We start from the raw sequence: 20,192 nt of genomic DNA, 5'->3' as shown, positions 1-20,192 counted from the left end.
CCTTTGGTGCATTGAGTAAACCAATGTTTTTGCCACTTGCGTTCGGTTACAAACACAACCTAAAATTTTTCAGAAATTAAGTTTACAAAAAAATTCAACTTTTTGATTTATAGAAAAATACTCAGCATACAATTTTCATATATGGAAAAATGCTTGTCATAGAGATTTCATACAAATTTCTGTACGTATGGAACTGTATGGTAAAAAGTTTTCCACATATGGAAGTTTTATGATACGAACTTTTGGTCAACTCGCGATATCTTAAGCTGTTTTGATTAAACTTTCAGTCTTGCGACAACGCGAACAAAACATATGCGAGCCTGTGAGAAAATTTGCAAAGCTCAATTGTAGGACAACTTGGTGCGAAAATTTCTTAAAATGCGTTTCAAAGAAGAAACGACCCTCGAAGGAGACTAATGATATCATTTGGAATTTTTTGGCTAGTCAATTCGGCAGGTTGTAGCATATTTTACAAATTGTATTTGCTTGTGTTTTACACGTTATACACATTATACATTAATCGATTCTGATTTTAAATTAAAAAAATTTCGTTTGCTCAACTATATCTTGTCAACTATATCTTTATGATGCCTATTTCGGCGAATGGAATTGTCGACTAAGGGGGCTTCGGCTTAATTCGACTTTCGGTTTACTGGGTTGTTCAGCTCATTGAGATATCTGCTGGTTTTTACTTCCCCGCCTTATTGGTACTCTTGGGAAATCAGAAGATTGAAAGTGTCTAGTCCAATCCGCGATGGGTTTTCAAAGATGTTGCTCCGGCAACAAAATATTTTCTCTGATTCTCATTTGACAGAATACGCTAAAAACAAGGTAAGCTATAAATTCGAAAATAAAAAGTGCTCAGAAAAATTGCAACTGCAAAATTATTGTTTTTTGGCTATCAAAGTTCACCGTAATACAGGAATAAGTTGTGTTTTTCAGGCTGCGATGCATATGTTGTAAGCCACAATCAACAAGACTGCTCGTATCAGGGCGAAGCCCTGAATGTTCCGACTGCCTCTTAAGGTTTATGAAGCAGTAGTAACATAAAAAAAAATTAAATGTAATAAAAAGAAAATGAAAAAAAAAATCTAAAAATTGAAATTTTTTTCATGAAATCATCCCACCACACGCCATATAAAGTACAAAAGAATAGATTTCGCTCATTGTAACAAATCAATTATGGCAAATAAGCTTCTTTCAACCAATTTGGAACGATTTCTAAGACGGATTAAATCTCCGCTTACGCGTTAATAGCGCGAAATATATCGAGCGTTAATTGTCCCAAATTGGCCAAAATGGCAATCTTTAAACCCCCATAACTTTACAAAAAATGATCACAGGTGAAATATTTTTTCAAATTTAAGCTCAGGACAACAATACCTTTTGATTGATATTTAAAAATTCCGTCAAAAATGGCTAGTTAAAAAGTCGAAAATTGTCTGAAGAAAAAAAAACCCACCCCCAGCACAAATATTCCGTTACTTTCGAATCGAAAGTCGGAACAAAAATGTGTTCATACGAACTGAAGAAATTGAAAACTTAACAAGACTGCTCGTATCAGGGTGAAGCCCTGAATGTTCCGACTGCCTTTTAGGGTTTATGGAGCAGTAATAACTTTAAAAAATTAAATGAAATAAAATAAAGCTAATTTTTTTTCTCTAAAATTTGAAATTTTTTTAAAATGAAAATCATCCCCCACACGCCATATAAAGTACAAAAGGATAGATTTCGTTCCTTGTAACAAATCAATTATGGCAAATAAGCTTCGTTCAATCAATTTGGACGATTTCTAAGACGGATTAAATCTCCGCTTACGCGTTAATAGCTCGAATTATATCGCGCGTTAATTGTCCCAAATTGGTCAAAATGGCCAAAATGGCAATCTTTAAACCCTCATAACTTTACGAAAAATGATCACAGGTGAAATATCTTTTCAAATTTAAGCTCAGGACAACAAAACCTTTTGAATGATATAAAAAAATTCCGTCAAAAATGGCTAGTTAAAAAGTCGAAATTTGTCTGAAGAAAAAAAACCCACCCCGAGCACAAATATTCCGTTACTTTCGTATCGAAAGTCGGAACAATAAGAAACTATTTCCAAATGGTAGTTCTCTATTTAATGTAGATTCTTATAGCCTGGAGAACATTAGCCTAACGTTTTCATAAATTTAGTCAAAACCTAGTCCAGGTGGGGATCCAATAGTGAAGTGGAACCAGTTCTAAACTAGAAATTTATAATTGGTTATAAATGTAATTGTCTATCACTATAAAATATTACTACTAACCAGTCATTTTCCATCCCTAACACCGACAATTATTCGTAAGTGCTGAAACTACTTGTAGTTTCAGCACCAGAACAATTTGAATAAATCTTAGACTACTGTTGTTCTCCTTCTGGATGAAACTCCAACAACTAATACGCAGAAAACAGTATACACTAGATCCATTGATCTATTAGATCTAGTAAGAGTAATATTAAGATTAGTATTAGACTAAAAAGTTGCACGAATCTATTGGGCCGAACACGCGGTGTACCCTATCTGAAATTACTCTATGAGTATAGCCAAAAGGTCATAACTCAGAAGCTACAGATTTAAAATTTTTGTGCTAGCCACTACACGATTTTGTTGTGTGATATTTACACATGTTACTTGCTTTGAACTAGATTTCATTACCTAACACTTCGCCTCTTCTCACTCTACAATTATACCTGGTTGACCTTAATGCATGAGTAATGCTTATCATGCAGTTTTATTAACGAAATTTAGAGAAAATTCGACGTCTAAAATATTTATGCAATTTTTAAAATTTTGACAAAAAAAATCAATTTTGAAAACAAAATGCTTGGCAATTAACTTTAGCTTGAATAACTAATTTCTTGAGCAGTTTTTAAAACATTTTTACAAAAATTGTTTTTTGCTTAAGTTGCTGAAAAAATCAAACTGGCTTTACTTGATGAGTGCACTTTGGTTGTTTATGATTTAGTTTTGTTTGTTTCTATGACTTCTTTTATGATATGACTTCTTCATCAAAACATGCTTGTAGTAAAGGTTAGAATAGATAACTGCATGATGCATGGAAAGCATTTTTTGCTATTTATTGTCGTTTTTGCAAATTGGTTGCAAAATTGTTGTTCAATGATTTTTTTTCAAATTAGCCAATGCCTTTTTTTGTATTTAAGAAAAGTTTTCGTTGTGTTTTTGGACAACACAAAGAGATTATTTCAAGTTGACAATTTTAAATTAAGGAAAAAGTGATTATCAGACAACTCCATTCTAAAAAAGATTCCATAGTACTGAAAAAAGGTTCATCATACTTTTTTTCATAATTCTTTAAAATCTATTGTGATGTTTGATTTTGTATAAAATAATGAAAACAAAAAATATAAGCTTAAAAATCCGGTTTGATACCTTTTTTGAAGGGCGTTGTTTCTGTGTTTTGTGATGGAAAAAGTGTTTGACGTTTTTGATCTACGACCTTTGATATCAAGTTTGGTGGATAATCCCCTCTAGAACGTTTTTCAAGTTGTTTTTGACAGAGATTCGTTGTCAAAAAAGTAATTAAGCGAGAAAACTTGCGTTGTCGGGAAACCAATTTTCTAAATTCGCAGCTTTCACTCACGCACATGCCTAAAAAGCACCTAGTCACAAGTCATTTTTGAAAAAATGGTATTGAGAATTACAGCAAAAAATTTCGGAATATTTTGGTATTTGCCATACTCTCGGAAATTAGATCAAATTGACGTCAATTTGTTTAATCTAAATTTTGAGAACTGATAGGTCTAAAATGGATGTTCTAAAACATTAAGTTAAATTTGGTCATTAGAACTAAAAGGAATGTTCATATGGCCATCCGGAGTTTGATAAGGTTGCAAATCATGTTAGACTGACTAGAACTTGTTATAAAAATTAATCTACCCTTAACACTTTTTTTCGAAAAAGTAAGGAACTATTTCTTATCGAGTGTTTTTAAGACCAGCAAAAAGTTTTTCACCAAAGAAGATATCGGCTTCTTGAGGTCAAACTTTAAAACATCAATTTTTCAACAATTGCTTTCGGTAAGTTCTGGAGGTTTGAGAATTGGCTCTGTGCTGTAACCTTGACTAACTTTGCGCTTGTTTTTGTTCTGACTTTCAAAAAAGGTAACAGAATTTTTGTCCTCGAGGTGGTTTTTTCTCAAGACAAATATTATTGTTTTTTGTTTCGCCATTTTTGACAAAAAAATTATCAGTCGTAAGGTATTGTTGTTTTGAACTCAATTTTATAAAATTATTTCATGTGTGATAATTTTTATAGAGTTATGGGGATTTAAAAATTTTTGGGTTACTAATGAGCGATAATTTTTGGGCTTTTAACGCGTAAGCCAAATAAATCATTTTAAATTGAATTGAGGAATGCTATTTGATCTATTTGTTACTTTGCTAATTGCTATTTTACTTAGTGTATTATTTTGTGTTCTGTATAGCAGGCGGGGGATAATCTTTGAAAAAAAACATCTGAAAAAACTTTCAATTTTTTTGAACGTTGCATCTATTTTTCAAACCAAACACTACTTCATGGAACATAAAGGACAGTCGGAGTGTTCAGGGCTTCGCCGTAATACGAGCAGTCCTGATATGAATATTTCTATAATGCTTTCTATAAAACTTTATTGCATGGCGAATGATAACGCACTCAAAACTGAGGCTATATTTATTGGACGGAAGCTGTATCACGCAGAAAATGAGCAGTTTAGGGTAAAAATACAACTAGCACAATAATGGTAAAACTCCTAATTTCACAGACAACCTAAGCAAGAAACAATTGCCAGCTATGTTTTCCTACGCTGATCTTAGCTGCACGAGAGAAATTGTGCGAGTGTTATAGTGCTTGCCGTTATTCTCGAACGTTTATTTCTTACTCATAACCTGATGTTTTTTAATGAACAGACTTATTAAAAAAATTTAAATTGATCTGCACACTTTTTTCGTGGTAAAATAGAGTTTAATCGATTTTTTTTCAGAGCTGAATGGCTTGAATTAACCAGATCAGTGCATCTATTTTGAGTGGCTGTTCTTAAAACGCAGCTCTTGAATGACGGTATTGATGAAAAACAAAAATTGTTGTTCCGACTTTCGGTACGAAAGTAACGGAATATTTGTGCTCGGAGTGGGTTTTTTTTTTCTTCAGACAAATGTCGACTTTTTAACTAGCCATTTTTGACGGAATTTTTTTTATATCATTCAAAAGATATTGTTGCCCTGAGCTCAAATTTGAAAAGATATTTCACCTGTGATCATTTTTCGTAAAGTTATGGGGGTTTAAAGATTGCCATTTTGGCCAATTTGGGACAATTAACGCGCGATATATTTCGCGCTATTAACGCGTAAGCGGAGAGTTAATCCGGCTCAGAAATCGTTCCAAATTGGTTGAAAGAAGCTTATTGCCTTAATTGATTTGTTACAAGGAGCGAAATCTATCTTTTACTATTTTATATGGCGTGTGAGGTGATGATTTTCATAAAAAATTTCAAATTTTAGAAAAAAAAATTTTAATTTTTTTTAGGACATTTAATTTTTAATGTTATTAATGCTCCATAATACCTTAAAAGGCAGTCGGAACATTCAGGGCTTCGCCCTGATACGAGCAGTCTTGTTTAAGTTTAAATTTTAATATCAACGTTTTTCCCCACTCGCATTATATTTTGTTGGATAAAATCAGTAATGAAGATTTTTCATAGTCGATTTTAATCAATTTTAACACTCAATTTCCTTAATCGAGTTTTATAATCAATTTTATTGGACTAAAATTCCATTGCGTGGTCTAAATTTGTCACAATAGTTGATTATCTAGACAACCATTTAGTAATCGAAATTCCATTTTGATCATGCTTAAACAACAGAACTTCCTTGCCGGTAATATGTTCCGTACACAAAAGATATTTTACCCGTACCCACAAAATAATATAGTTAGTTCGTTTGCAGCAATAGTTGCATATCTGTCCATCTAGTAGTGGCTACCCGAACCGAGCGCTTATGGATTCTAATCGATTATAATGGATTCCAGAGACAAAAATAATCGATTATAATCCCTTACGGATGTAAAATTCAGACCACGAAATCGATTATATAGCCATTATAATCGATTATTTTTGAACAAACATAATCCATTATAATCCATTATAATCGATTATAATCCATTATTTTTGTCACTGAAATCGATTATTTTTGCCAAGACAATCCATTATAATCGATTATTTTGAAATGAAAACTCATTATAATCCATTATAATTGATTATAATCCATTTCATTTTTAGAACTAAATTCGATTATTTTTGCAAAATTTTGCTAACTTTGCGAGAAATTTGCAGAATTTGTGCCCTGTCTTTTACTAAATGCCATGTCTCAACTTCGTCCCCTCGCCCTCTCAAGCTTTTTACCCCCCCCCCCCTCCCCAACTAAATGGGCAGAGTAAACTGGGGAGAGGGGTGTAAACTGGGGGGATGGGGAAGTAAACCGGGGGGGGGGGGGGGGGTTAAATAAATCTGGGGGGGGGGGGGAGGAGTAAATAAACCGAACGGGGGATAGTAAACTGGTAGGTGGTAGTATACTGGGTACTGGGGGCTTAACTGGCTGGGGGGGGGGGGGTAAATTGAAGTGTTAAACTGCGATGAATTAGAAAAAGTTGAGACAAAAAAAATTTATAAACCTAAATATAACCTTTTATGAAACATAACACGTAGCAACTACACTAAACAGGAAATGAGATAATTTTGAACAAAATTGTAAATTTCAAGAATAACCCCTCGAAAAAATCCATTATAATCGATTATAAACGATTATGATGGTTTTTGTTGGGATAAAAATATTAGGATTGTAATCCATTTTTAATGGATTATAATCGATTATTTTATCATTTTATTGATGCTGACCATATTATGACAATATAATCGATTATGATCCATGGGAGCTCGGTGCGGGTAGGGCAAGAAAATATTGAGCTAACAGCGACTGTTTGTCCAAAATGACGAATTCCCTGAAACTTTGAATCTGTAGGGTTTATTTTAAAAAATAGCTAAAAAGTCAAAATTAAGAAGGAAAAAAATTAATGGAAAAAAATGAAGTCGAAATCAAGTGCGTTGGTTGCCAAATCATCCACAAATTTCAAATCTTTCCCTGCAAAAATGACTATCTTTTTTTCGATGCCCATGTTTTGTTTCTCAGCATTAGAATCTGGGCACAAATGGTGAAACTCTGGATAGAAATAACCAGGCGTGCTTACATCTGTCAGACATATCAAGCACGCCAAAAATGATTATCACAATTTACTTGAGATCAAATAAGGGGCTGTCGGATTATTCAGTTCTTTGCGCTCATTTGAGAAGTTTTTGTTGTTCAGGGTACAATGCGACCAAAAGTTTGTGCTAGAGCTGACTTTTTCAACTTTTCAACAGCAGTTTTTTTTAATCCGACCATTGGAAATGGGAAAGAGGAATTTTGTATTCCGGTTTTTTTTTTTTTGTAATTTTCCACGCAAAGTCAGGAGCCACAGAGTAATCATCGGACATGCTAAAGATTGTTCAGTCGTGATTCCAACCCCGCGTTGATCAAAAATGCTAGTCATACAATTTCCATATATGGAAAAATGCTAGTCATACACTTTCCATGCAATTCCATACGTACAGAAAATTGCTTGAAAGGTCTATGATTAGTATTTTTTCATATATGGAAATTGTATGACTTGCATTTTTCCATAAACCAAAAAAATTGATTTTTTGCATTTTAATTTCTCAAAATTTTTTGGTTGTGTTCGTAACCGAACTTAAATGACATAAACCTTGGTTAATCAAACGTAGTAACCAAAGGTTTGGCCGTCTCGCATTAAAAACGCTTTGGAAACAGCCTGCAATGTGTTAGTTCTGTCTTACGCAAATAATATAACAAAAGTGCCAAACTTTTACATTTTTGCAAAAATTGTCAAAGATGACTATTTCTAAAATTTGAATTTTCAAATTAACAGACATCGATCAAGGCATACAAAAACATGCCATACAAAAAAGTCTCGAGCATTTTTGAAAAATGTTATCAAGAGAAAAGGGAAAAAAATCTAATATTAGTATATCCAGGACTACGTTATACACACAAAAAAATAAATTTTGCATGCAAAATACTTTTTTTCAAAAAATATTTCTTTGAGTACGAAAATCATTTTGCGGTTGAAAAAAACACAAAAAAATTTTTGACGGCAATTTCAAAAATACTTTGAAAAATTTTGTTGTCGCCATCAAAAAAAAATGCTAGTCATACAATTTCCATATATGGAAATGTATGATTAGCATTTTTTCTGACAAAAAGTTTTTCTTTTTTATTTTGTACGATACACCAAAATTTATGCCAAAACAAGAGAAAAGTTCTTCGAAATTTCGATGACACCATTTAAGCAAAATGTATGAAATTTGTATGAATAGTATTTTTTCATAGACTTAGTTTATGGAATTGTATGATTAGCATTTTTGGTCTATGGAGGCCAACCCGGGACGATAGTAAAAAAATTACAAAAAATCCCAAAGTCGAGAAAAAACGGTTTGAAATTTTTGATTTATCGTTTTTTTAGAGCGGGTAAATCGATCAAGTAATGTTCGTTATGTTTGATATTTATAAGATTTTTGCAAAAATTATATATATTTTTGTAAGCTTTAACTAGCTTTTCTCCGGCAAAAAGAAGTTTTCTGAAAACATCTAAAGTTTTTAGAGCAAAAAATGGGGGAAAAAAATCAAAAAGATTTTTGAAAAAATTTTTCATCTGTTTGTTTGTTCATTTTTTGAAGACAATTGTTGCTGTTTTTGCCTAACTCATTGAATTTTGACGCATAATTGTTTAGATTTAACAATTTTGTATTGCTTAATCATCACATGGCGTACAAGAGAAGACTCGAGTTCACTGAGTTCAAAAGAAAATTTCTGAGATTATGGTCGGAACATTCTGGGTTACTTGCACGGCAACCTGCTATCCTTGTTAAGTTTCAGGATTAGATAAATAATCTAACCTACCCTTCGGAGTTTTTGGTCTAACCTACCCTTCGGAGGTACTTGAAAACGGTTTCAGATTTAATTGTGTTTATAATATATACTTGAAACTCTTTGAGCATCAACTTTAGAATTATATGCCAAAGTGTTGCGTTACCAATTTATCACTTTTCTTCTAGCCATCTCTGGACATTACCGATGGCAAAGTTGCAAGTGAAGTACAAAATATTAGACGTGATTGCCACAGTGTGAATCAAAAGAAAGATTCGGTCCACAACTATGGCCAGAAAACGCCACCGAATGTCGTTCTTTTCTTTTTCCAGCTCCAACTTCTCTTCGTTATTGTCTTCGAACGTGACTTGCAATACATTTCGGCCCAGTCGATCGACGACATTACCATACGAGTTTCGTTTGATGGAGAGATGACGGTATCGGTCTTGTTCTGAGAAGGGGACCATTTTGATCAGTTTTAAATAAGGCGAGCTGATGAATTGCTTCATTCTGGGACTCATCCAAGTTTGCCATCCGTTTTGACTGATGTTCACGACTGAAACACGAGCATTCTACAATTTTAAAACGAACAATATACTGATTTTCGAAGGAACAGGTAATATATAGCTGAGTTTTTTCCTTCGCTTCTCAAGAAAAAAAAACAACTGAATGAAAGCAGGACAAGACATGCTGTTCTCAATACATAAGTTACTCTATAAGATGCATAGTGCAATTTTCCTTACTAAAAGAGGTTGAGTCTCTAACTTTTGGAAGCTCAAAACGGATTATGACGCTGAAAAGGCTCAAATTGATTTTTCAATTCTGGTAAGTTTTTTTAGACTTTTCAAAATGACATTTCAAACGAATTCACCAAAAAAACGTACCCATTTAAACGTACTTATGTATAGGCTATATTTTCATGTTGAACTTTACAGACTGGGATGTTGAATAGTCACTCACCAAGTACAGCCACTATGCAGAGTATCCCCATATGCCAGATGACAGCCGACAGAAAATAAAGCAAAATTGGAGTGTTTTCTGAGCTCTCCGGTAACACATTACTGAGAGAGGTGAACGCTACCACCTCCGCCAACAGAATAGTCACCGCAAACGAGACTTTCTCAGTTGCGTCCGAAGGCAAAACGAAGCATAAACTGGAGATGGTATAGAGAACCAGGCATGGTAATACTAAAACCAGCATGTAAAATTGAGGTCGTCGGCGCAGGGAAACTTCCAGTTCAAAAATACGATTAATTTTATTGTCGGATGATAGTGGTCGGACCAAAACGTCCCATTGGTCGTTTTCCAAAATAGTTTCCTGGAAATCAACTGAAACGACATGGATTTAAAACGCCGAGTCGAGACAAACTTATTCGCCGATTGGGCAGCACAGACTGTTATCTCCCTTATTCTTTCTGAGAATCAATCAAGAATCAAGTCTAATCCGGTTTAAACTAGAACTTCTGAAAACAGATTTCCTCAAGTTTAGCCGGCAAAAAGTTCCAACAAAGCAAAATTAGACAAAAATGATCCAAATTTTCATCTTTAATTAAAATTAAACTGTGAAAAAAATGTTCAATTCAAAGTATAATCTACCAAAAATAACTTCTTCTATCGCCGTCCAATTGAAACAAAAAAAAACATTTGTCAGTGAAAACTACCAATCCCGTTTGCGTCGCTAAAAATTAGCATCTTAATTTTACGGACATACTAAAAAAGAAGAAAGGTTCACTGGCAGTCAAGATCTATTCTGATTATTATCTCAGCATGATTCTCTGCATCACTTATGAGTCATTTAGAATTATGACAAAAATCAACGAGACGCAACCAGTTTTTCCAAAAATCTCAGTCGTAGTAGTTACATTTTGTTCAAACGTTTTAGCAACTAATACAAAATGACAAATAATTGCAGTCAACGCGGTAGGATATGATCGCGAATACCCGAATGTTCCAACTGTTTTTTAAGGTCAAAAGAGCAGCGTTCGCTTTAAAAGCAGCTGAGGACTTTTTTTTGTTCCGAGTTTCGATACGAAAGAAACGGAAAATTTGTGCTCGGGGTGAGTTTTTCTTCAGACAAATTTCGAGTTTTCAGCAGGCCATTTTTGACGGAATTGTTTTATATCATTCAAAATGTAATGTTGTCCTGAGCTTAATTTGAAAATACAATTTACTTGTGATCATTTTTCGTACAATTGTGGGGGTTTAAAGATTGCCATTTTGGCCAATTTGGAACAATTAACGCGGGATATAGTTCACAATTAACGCGTAAGCGGAAATTTAATCCGTCTTAAAAATGGTTTCAAATTGGTAGAAAGAAAGACGTTTGCCATTGTTGATTTGTTACAAGAAATGAAGTCTATCCTTTTGTGCTTTATATGGCGTGTGGAGGGGTGATTTCATAAAACAATTTAAAATTTAAAAAAAATTTCGTTTTAAAATATTACATTTAATTTTTTTATGTTACTACTGCTCCATAAACCGTAAAAGGCAGTCGGATTATTCAGGGCTTCGCCCTGATACGAGCAGCCTTGTTTAAATTTGTTTCACCCCTTCCTCCGGCACTTAGTCTAAAGTAAAGAGAAGTATATTTCGCATTTAGCAAAGTTTTGAATATTGACCAATTACCATGCCTCAATTCAAGGTGCAACGATTTCTAAGATCGATTGAACATGTTACGGTTTAAATGTTAAATGCACGATAAATATAGCGCGTTAATTGACCCGAATTGGCCAAATTGACAAATTTCAAAGCCCCATAACTTTACATAAAGTGATCAAGTATAAAAAAAATTACAGAAATTGAGCTCAAGACAACTTTTTTTCAAAAATTTACCAATCCAGTCAGGCGTAAAAAAACCTAGTTAAAGAATCGAGTTCTGCCTGGGAAAAATCATCAGAGAGTGCAATCTATTTTGCAGATAATTTTTGATTGTTTAGAAAATGGATTTTTTTGCTGTATAAAATATGTGTACTATCTGTATAAAATCTGTATCAAATCTGTATAAAATTTATGATTGAAGGTTGCATTGACGTCTTTATGGACCCAAAAAATATATATTTTCTAAAAAACCAATTATATTGTCTAAGAAACAATTTTTCTCCTCTATGAAAAATTAATTTAAAATTAGAGACAAAAGCCATAAAAATCATCAATCGAAAAATCCCATTGTCAAAAAAACTATTTTTTGCAGAAATAAAAGCCTTGAAATCTTAAAAAGAATCCAAGCTTTTCTCAGGGAATCTATTTTGACCTGAAAAAAATGGAAAACTAAAAAAAATTTTTGCTGCTGAGATTTTACATTTTCGGATCCAATAATTTTTTCCAGTTTTTTGTTTTCAATTTTACCCCGCTCCCACCCCCTTCCTCAAACATACACACTCGTACACAAACAATACCTATCAATACAGCTAGAGTTCGGCAGTTTTTTTTTGCTTTTTACAGAAAAAAAGACATTGATAATTATGGTCTTAATTTGACAGTTTTATGGGGCTCTAGGAAAGTAGACGATAAGCAGATTAGACGGATGCTACAAAACAAAATAAGACGGATTTTATTTTTTTACAGATCTGGTATTTTAGACGAAAAAGCTATGAAAAGTAAAGGGCCAACAAAAGTTTTTCTTAAGAATCAAGTTTCACAAATACAAAAAGTACACAAAATGTCAATACCTATCAAAACAATTAGTTTAAATGAAGATAAAATGTGAAATTCGAATACTACAGGAGAGTTTTGAATTGAATAAATTATGCATGATTGACTTGTAAATTTTTTGGCCACCAAAATTTAACTGTTGTCTGTAAACAATTTTTTTTTAACGCAATTTGTCTGTAAACAATTTTAATCTCTCTCACTTTCGTCTATTTCCTCACAATTGCAGTTTTGCAAAATCGTCTAAATTCTTTTTAAGTACCTCCGTCTATTTTGCTTATCGTCTAATTTCTCAACCCGCAGTTTTATCCTTTTTTCTATCAGTAATTTTCATTGAAACAAGACAGGTAAGAAACCTTTTTTTTTCAATTCTTCTTAAATAGATTTCCGAGACTACTGAATCAATTAAAATCATAATAAATTGCAATTGATTGTACGATTTGATAGTCATTTTCTTTGAAAGGAACAAAAACTTGTAGATCATCAATATAATACAATCTTTTCTTTCATCAGTTTTCTTTTCAGCTTAAGACTACCTTATAAAAGTGACAAAGGTTTTCACGATTCCGCAGCTCAAATACAAGAAAGTACAATCTGGTTGACCCGAACTAATTAGTGCTATTTTTCATTTTTAAACAAAACAGTTAAAATTGCTGTTACAGAAATCAATGCATTTCGATAAAACTATAGCGAAAAGTTAGATCACGCAGGCAAAGAGTTAGAAACAAACTAGGCAAAGAAAAATTTAAACTATCAGGACTCAAAGCATGTTTTAAACTCTAAATTGTTTGTGTACACTTTCAACAATAGTTTCAAACTCAGCACTAAACAACATCAAGAAAAGTACAAAGTAAAACCTAGAAAAAAACCAGTACACTCTTAAGTAAATTAGGCAAGCTAATGCAACCTAAGTTTTCAAAATGTAATTGTCGAATAGTTTTCCGAGTACAAGGTCGAACAGTCGAGCACAAAATTAGGGACCAGTTTATTTACATGCGTGCAGGGGCGGATCTTGGAGGGGGAGGGCGGTGGATTTTCAAAAAATTTCGATTTTCTGAGCACTACTCTTAAATCACTGAAAAGACCCCAATTTTACCAAATGTTTTGCGCCGCAGGCAAAATTTTGAAAAAAAACAGGCCGAAAAAGGCGTTTTTAGGCTCCCTTCTCACAATTAGTTTTTATTGGCGCCGAAGACCCTCTTTAGAAAAAATTTAGGGTCCGTTACCAAAAATGGATATCTGAAAACAGTGCAAATAGTACAGGGTCGGCAGGGGGTCAAATTCCTGAAAAAGGAGAAAAAAGCGTCCACCCCCATCCCCACCCGCCCCCATCCCACCTAAATCCGCTGGTGCATGTGTGTTCATGATAATTTCAAGAACCAGAAACTTGAAAAGGCATCAAAATAAACTAACCTTTTAGATTGAATAACTTTTTATCGATTGCAAGTGACCTGAAAGACATGGTACACTTTTGGGTGTCAAAGGGAAACCGCGACACATCGAAAGAACAGAGCATTTTGGTAACCACGATTTGATCGTCGACTGCACGTATCTCCCCGTGATGGAAGATTTTTTGGGGGGCATATTTTAGGTCAAATTTGGGCTCTACTGCCTCCTCGATGGCTAAAAAAAAACAGTTCTACAATAGTTCAAAGAATCAATATAAACCAAACAATATTATCCAGAAAATAGCAAAGCTTTCTAACTTTTTTAGAATTCAAATCATGCAAGAGTCCTGCTAAGAATCTTTCGTAGGAATCCATAAGTTTAGCTTTTTTCTCGCAATACTCTTGCACGGCTATATATTTTCTTGCGGTAAACTTGCAATGATTGCATTACATGCGGATTATAAGCATTATATTATTTTTCTTTGGCTTTTTGGTATGTTCAACTTTTTATAGTTTCTGCAGGTCTCTAGGAAGCTGCCTCAAACCCAAATCACCCCAAATCAAATTGTACGATTGCACGAGGGCAGATCAAATTATAATTTAAAAGTGCTTAGTGTAAGTATTCAGAAAGTTTTAACTGCTATATATCAAACCAATTTATAAATGAATTCTGGGATTAACTCATATCTTAAATCAAATTATATTTCATTAATTATATCCTATTTTAGCAACTAAATGGTTAAAGGGGGACCGACCTTTTACAAGACCGACCTTTTACCAGAAAAGTTATAACATGGACCTTTTACCAGACTCGATAAACAAATTTGTTGACAGATGCAATGAAGCCGTTTAGTCTGGTTAAAGACAATGTTTTCACGGCTTCTCAGCGAAGTTTTGTTTGATGTAACCGCTTCCGTTTCGAAATTTCCACTAATTTAAAATTATCTCAATTGACATAATGCATTGTGGTCTGGTAAACGGTCGGTCTGGTAAAAAGTCGGTCTGGTAAAAGACCTAGCCCCGGTTAAAGGGAATGCAAAATGTTGCAAGAGTCATGCAACAATCTCACAAAATTTGAATGCCGAGTTACATTTAAGCATTTTCCCGCACTGACAAACTTGAGATTGAAATCGATTTAAATCGATTTATATACAGATGAAAAACTGTAATGAATTCTTATTAACATAGACCAATTAGATACGTTAATCGATTTAGAGTGGATTAAAAGTGTTTCGAAAAAAATTGAATGAAATCAATTTATTGCCTAATAAATCAATTAAAATCGATTAAATGGATTTTTGCAAGGTAGTAAAATCCATCAAATTCACAACAAAATTTATACAATTCGGTTGCTTTCCGGTCAAAAAGATCCATCTAATAGCCTAAAAAATCTAATTCATGCCGATCTAAATCGATTTTTTTTCTGCTAAAATGTTTTCTCGAAAAAACAACCAAAGTTTATCATAAAATTTTGGCATTAACAGTTTTTTCTGTTATTTCAGTATTTGTTCCTAAAAATATTATTTTTGCCCGCGTTTACAGTACTATGCAGTACTTATCACACCCTAAAAAACATTTGATAGTTTTTTGATTTTTTTTGTCCTTATTTTGGCTATTTGGTTTGTTGTTTGTAAAAAAAATTACGTTTTGGTTGGTTTGTCTGTTTTTTTTTCAGTATATTTTCTGATAATCCTTGTCTTCCTCGCATAGATAGCTTTAAATAGTACTCATCCCGCCTTAGAAAAAATCGAAACTTTTCGAATATTTGTAGACTTTTTTCGACAATTCCTTCTGTTGCTTGGAGCTTTTTGCGTTCTTTTAATTAAGTTGCTTGTTGTAACAATACGTAAGAAAATTTTGTTTTTGTACACAAAATTGACAAAACTGATTTAACTCGAAAAAAATTGACTTCAATCAAAATTAATAAAGTTTTTCATCGAGAATTTCATGTGGTAAATTGACGTCAAAACCTCAAAAGATATTTTTTTTTGAAGGACTGGCTTTTCCCTGAATTGTTTCAAACCATTTTTCCTTCCAAGGTTTATGGAACCTTTTTTTGAAACTTTAAATCAAACTTAGTGTGATTCAATATTTTTGGAAAAAAATCTATGACAATTAATAAATGTTCATTCAAAATTATTGTTCCGGCTTTTAATGAAAATGGCGGAATTTTTGTGCTCAGGGTAGTTTTGTTTCAAATGACAAACTTTGACGAATTTTTTTATATCAGCTAAAAAACATGGTTGCTTTAAACTCAAATAAAAAAAACATCTTTTATCTTTGACAGTTTTTTTTTTAAATTTTTTGTTTAGTGTTTTAAAAATTGTTCAAAATGGGTTGAGGTAGACAATTTGTCCTAATCTCTTTGTAGCTGAGACCAAAAACTGTCGCTTTGTACTTTACATGGCGTGTGGGGAGATGATGTAAAGTGATGCTAAATTTTTTAAGCAAGCGCTGCTCCGTATACCTCAAAAGGAACACTGCTCGATAAACGAAAACTGCTCCATAGGACTAAAAAATCAAACATGTTCCACGAACTTTAAAAACTACTCGTCCCTTCGTCCTGATACGCGGAGTTTTATTATAATTATGAAGAAAAAAATTTCGCAAAATTTGCCGCAATGATAAGCTTGAAATGAAAAATAATATAAAATAAATCCTTGCAATTAAATGCTTTAATTTGTAACTGACTTTTTACAAGTTTTGACTAAAGCCCAAAGGGTTATAGAGGGATAAAACTGCTCAAATTGAAACATTTTGATAGCCAAAAAATGTCATTTTCACTATATAAAGTTCCAATTCTTTGCTAGAAAACAAATTTTAAACGTTTTTTGGAGGGTTTTTGACGAGGATCCATCTTTCTAAAATTTTTATTGCCTGTATTAGAGGCCCAATTTGTTAAAACTTATATATCAATTGACTCATTAGGTTTAGCGTAAGTTTTGATTGAGTATGGCAAAATGATCTATTTTTGGAGTGAAGTTTTGGCTCTGAAGTTCGCAAATAAGTTGCACCAATCAAGTTGAACTGTGGGCTTTTCTATTTCAAATCTAAAATTTCATCATGAGATATGTGAAACAAATGATTAACAAAATTAGCACAAGATGTGTTAATTTTTTTTAAAAATCGTTTTTGTGTAGTTTTTTTTCGATCAGGTTTTATTTGAGGCAAATAAAAGCAGTTGGATTATTCAAAAAACAGATTTTCATAGATTTAACATATGTAGACTTGCGGAAGTATATAAACTTTGACACGTGCAAGACCTCGACTAAAGAAACTAAAGACACAAAATTGGCCTCGTAACCAATAAAAGTTTGAGTTCTTGCAGTAACTTTTCACTAAAAAAAATGTTAAGATAAAACTGTTGCAAAGACATTGATACCCTGAACTTAGTGATGCTTTCTTTTTACGCAATACTATTTTTAATGACCTGATTTCACATTATTTCAAGAATTTAACTTTATTTATTGAAAAATCAAGGCGCACAAAACTTCCATTTTCTGAGTGATACATATGAACTCTTTCCGACACAAACTCATTCAAGCTTGAATTGAAAATCGCCTCAAACTTCAAAAATTTCTTTAAATTTTCGTTTTGAGGTTCTCTAAACTTTTTCCTATTTGTTTTTTTTTTCAGTCAATTTAGCAAATAACAAATAACATAGCTTAAAACGCATTGTCCACAGCTCTAGAAGAGATTTGCAGTAGAGTTAAATAGACTCAGTAAGAAAAAGACATGAAAATCTGTCCTTTACTTTTACAAATCTAATATATTTTGTTTTGGAAACCGTTTTTTTTTTAAAATTTTTGATGCAGAAGGATAAAAAGGAAAATGCTTACGAAGCTTATAAACATTTCGCTGCGAACTTCAAATCTAACTTTCCAAGCAAATTTTTAAATATCCACCACGTGCTATGAATGTATGAAGAGACTCGCGCTCGCAGATTCAAAAAATATTTTCAATATCCGAACAACCAATGATGAAAAAATGTACACAATTTTTTTTAATCAAATTTTTGCCAACAGTTGGGAATGCGGAGAAGCACTGTATTCGGGCGTGTGTTAGTTTTTCTTTTTCTAGTGCTAAATCAGGTAACACAAGTAATCTTTGAAAACGATCGAGTTACATATCATTTTAAAGCCGTATCACTCGTAATTTAATTGACCATAATTGATTGTCTCACTAAGGAGAAAACCGGTATACCGTTTTGAGTTTTAGTCTTAGTTTGAGCGAGCTTAGGACTTCGCTTTTTTGTTGGCTCAAAGTTGGACTAAAAGTCTTCTTATGATTTTGCAAACTGATTAATGCAATCTTTTTTAAACTTAGTTTTCCAAACTGAGCAACTTCCATGTTCAGGTGTTGAAACCAATTGTCAAAAAAATCAATTTTTATTGAGTTATCTTTTGTTGCGACAATTCGTAACAAGGCATTGGCAAGTAGAATACGCTTGCTGCGCTGCTCTTACACCCGGCACGAAAGGAATAATGCGCTTGAATCAGTGTTCCCGCTTAATCTACTGTTACGAATTGTCGCCGGTTACGAATTGTCGCCTGTTGCGAATTGTCGCCTGTTGCGAATTGTCGCCTCACAGCATTTTTTGCATGGTTTTCAAAACTTTCACCAAAAACTGCGAATTTGGATGTTTACAAGTTGCATATTATTACATTGAAACCATTCGTACTTACATATGAAAGGTGCCCAAAACAGTCGACTCGGAATATAAACCTCTTTGATGTTCCCGAACTCCTCCGGTTCCCAGCTGAAGTTTGCTTGGTAGCTAAGTTTGAAAAATATTCGAGCTGACCAAGCACCCTCGCGCCCATAAACGTCGACCAGTTGTTCAACTCTTGTAGTGATGCTCAGTCTCTGTTTGACCATGTTAGGTGGACTATATTTTGGCATAACAGTTCCGAGAAAAGACATTAATTTTCTTTCGTGTGTGCCTTTTCCTACCAATTTATCTGCAAATGTAAAACTACAGAAATAGAAAAATACGCAACTTAGTTTAGTTAAATGCATGGCAGATCAATTTTTTTCTGTGCTGAGGAAGCCTGCTCAACCCTATTTATGAAAAATCATCAAAGTTCTAATACGCTACGATTAGTACGATCAATTAGATAAAGATTTTTGTTTTACAGCTTAAATTGAGCATAACTCTCTTTTAATCTCCAGACATGCTGTTGATTTTAAGTAGCCCAGCCCCAATAAAATGGTCAGTTGTTTAATAAGGTTGATGCAACTGATTACATTGACTTCTGAACAGACACACAATTTGATAACATAGTTTGACCCAGATAGTTTGACCCAAAACTCTACAAATGGAGTATATTGAATCGGCTAGAGCAGATCTAAGAGTACACCGGATGAATTTAGTTTGTGTCGACCATCTCGACCAGAATTGGGTATGTTTCGACCAGTCCAATTAAAATTGTGTATGTCTCAAATGACTCAAGTTTCTCGACACTCTCGAATACCACAACCGAAGATTCATTGTGCCCGTGTTTGCTCGACTCAAAACATGACAGTTTTTTGAATCATTATGGACTATGTTTTTAGAAATATCAATTAGCCGGACTATCTTGTCCTCCTTCACTCTTTGCTCAAGACTTAAATGTGTGTTCAATTTATTATTTAAAAAATCATTCAAAAAATCAAGGATCGATTTGAGCCTAAATATGCTTGGATAAACACTGTAGCTAGCTCAAACGACTGTTTCTTCCTCGGAAGTTCAGATAAAAACATCTCCACGTTTGGCCATTAAAAATTAGGTTGATGGAGTTATTTGTTTATTTTTTTAAGGTTTTTTCGTTTGTCGATTGCTTTGAGCTCGCTTGCCATCTTTTTCGCTCTAATTGAAAACAGCGAAAATTGAACAGCTTCTGATTCCTCAGACTTCATCGATGATTTTTTCCTGACTTGCGAAGACATAAAAGAAAACATATATTTGGATGCTTTATGGCCAGACCAACATGGCGATCAAAAATAAAAGGTGTGACCCAATGAATATATCGTCTTTTTGAATTTCAAATAAAAGGTGTTTCAACTGCAATTTTTTTGTCATGGGGATTTGAAAGTTGTCAGTTCGACCATGCTCCGCACTTATTTTTGGGCGCTTTGTAGAACTTATCAATGAGGCTTATATGGTGAGTGCAAGCAAG

At 33.4% G+C, this 20,192-nt stretch overlaps 1 protein-coding gene across 1 annotated transcript; it reads right to left on the bottom strand.

Moving 5' to 3' along the window:
- Window positions 1–9,170: 9,170 nt before the first annotated feature.
- LOC134856280 (neuronal acetylcholine receptor subunit beta-3-like) lies at window positions 9,171–10,261 on the bottom strand. Its single transcript, XM_063872630.1, has 2 exons — window positions 9,959–10,261; window positions 9,171–9,554 (listed from the first exon to the last, which is right to left on the bottom strand). Exons 1-2 carry the CDS (start codon window positions 10,197–10,199, stop codon window positions 9,172–9,174), a joined length of 624 nt encoding a protein of 207 aa, XP_063728700.1. The 5' UTR covers window positions 10,200–10,261; the 3' UTR covers window position 9,171.
- Window positions 10,262–20,192: the final 9,931 nt, after the last annotated feature.

This window comes from Symsagittifera roscoffensis, unplaced genomic scaffold (assembly GCF_963678635.1).
Source record: "Symsagittifera roscoffensis unplaced genomic scaffold, txSymRosc1.1 SCAFFOLD_351, whole genome shotgun sequence".
Classification (NCBI taxonomy): domain Eukaryota; kingdom Metazoa; phylum Xenacoelomorpha; order Acoela; family Convolutidae; genus Symsagittifera; species Symsagittifera roscoffensis.
The sequence above is the reverse complement of the archived record's forward strand: the minus strand, read 5'-3'. Positions and strand labels throughout refer to the sequence as shown.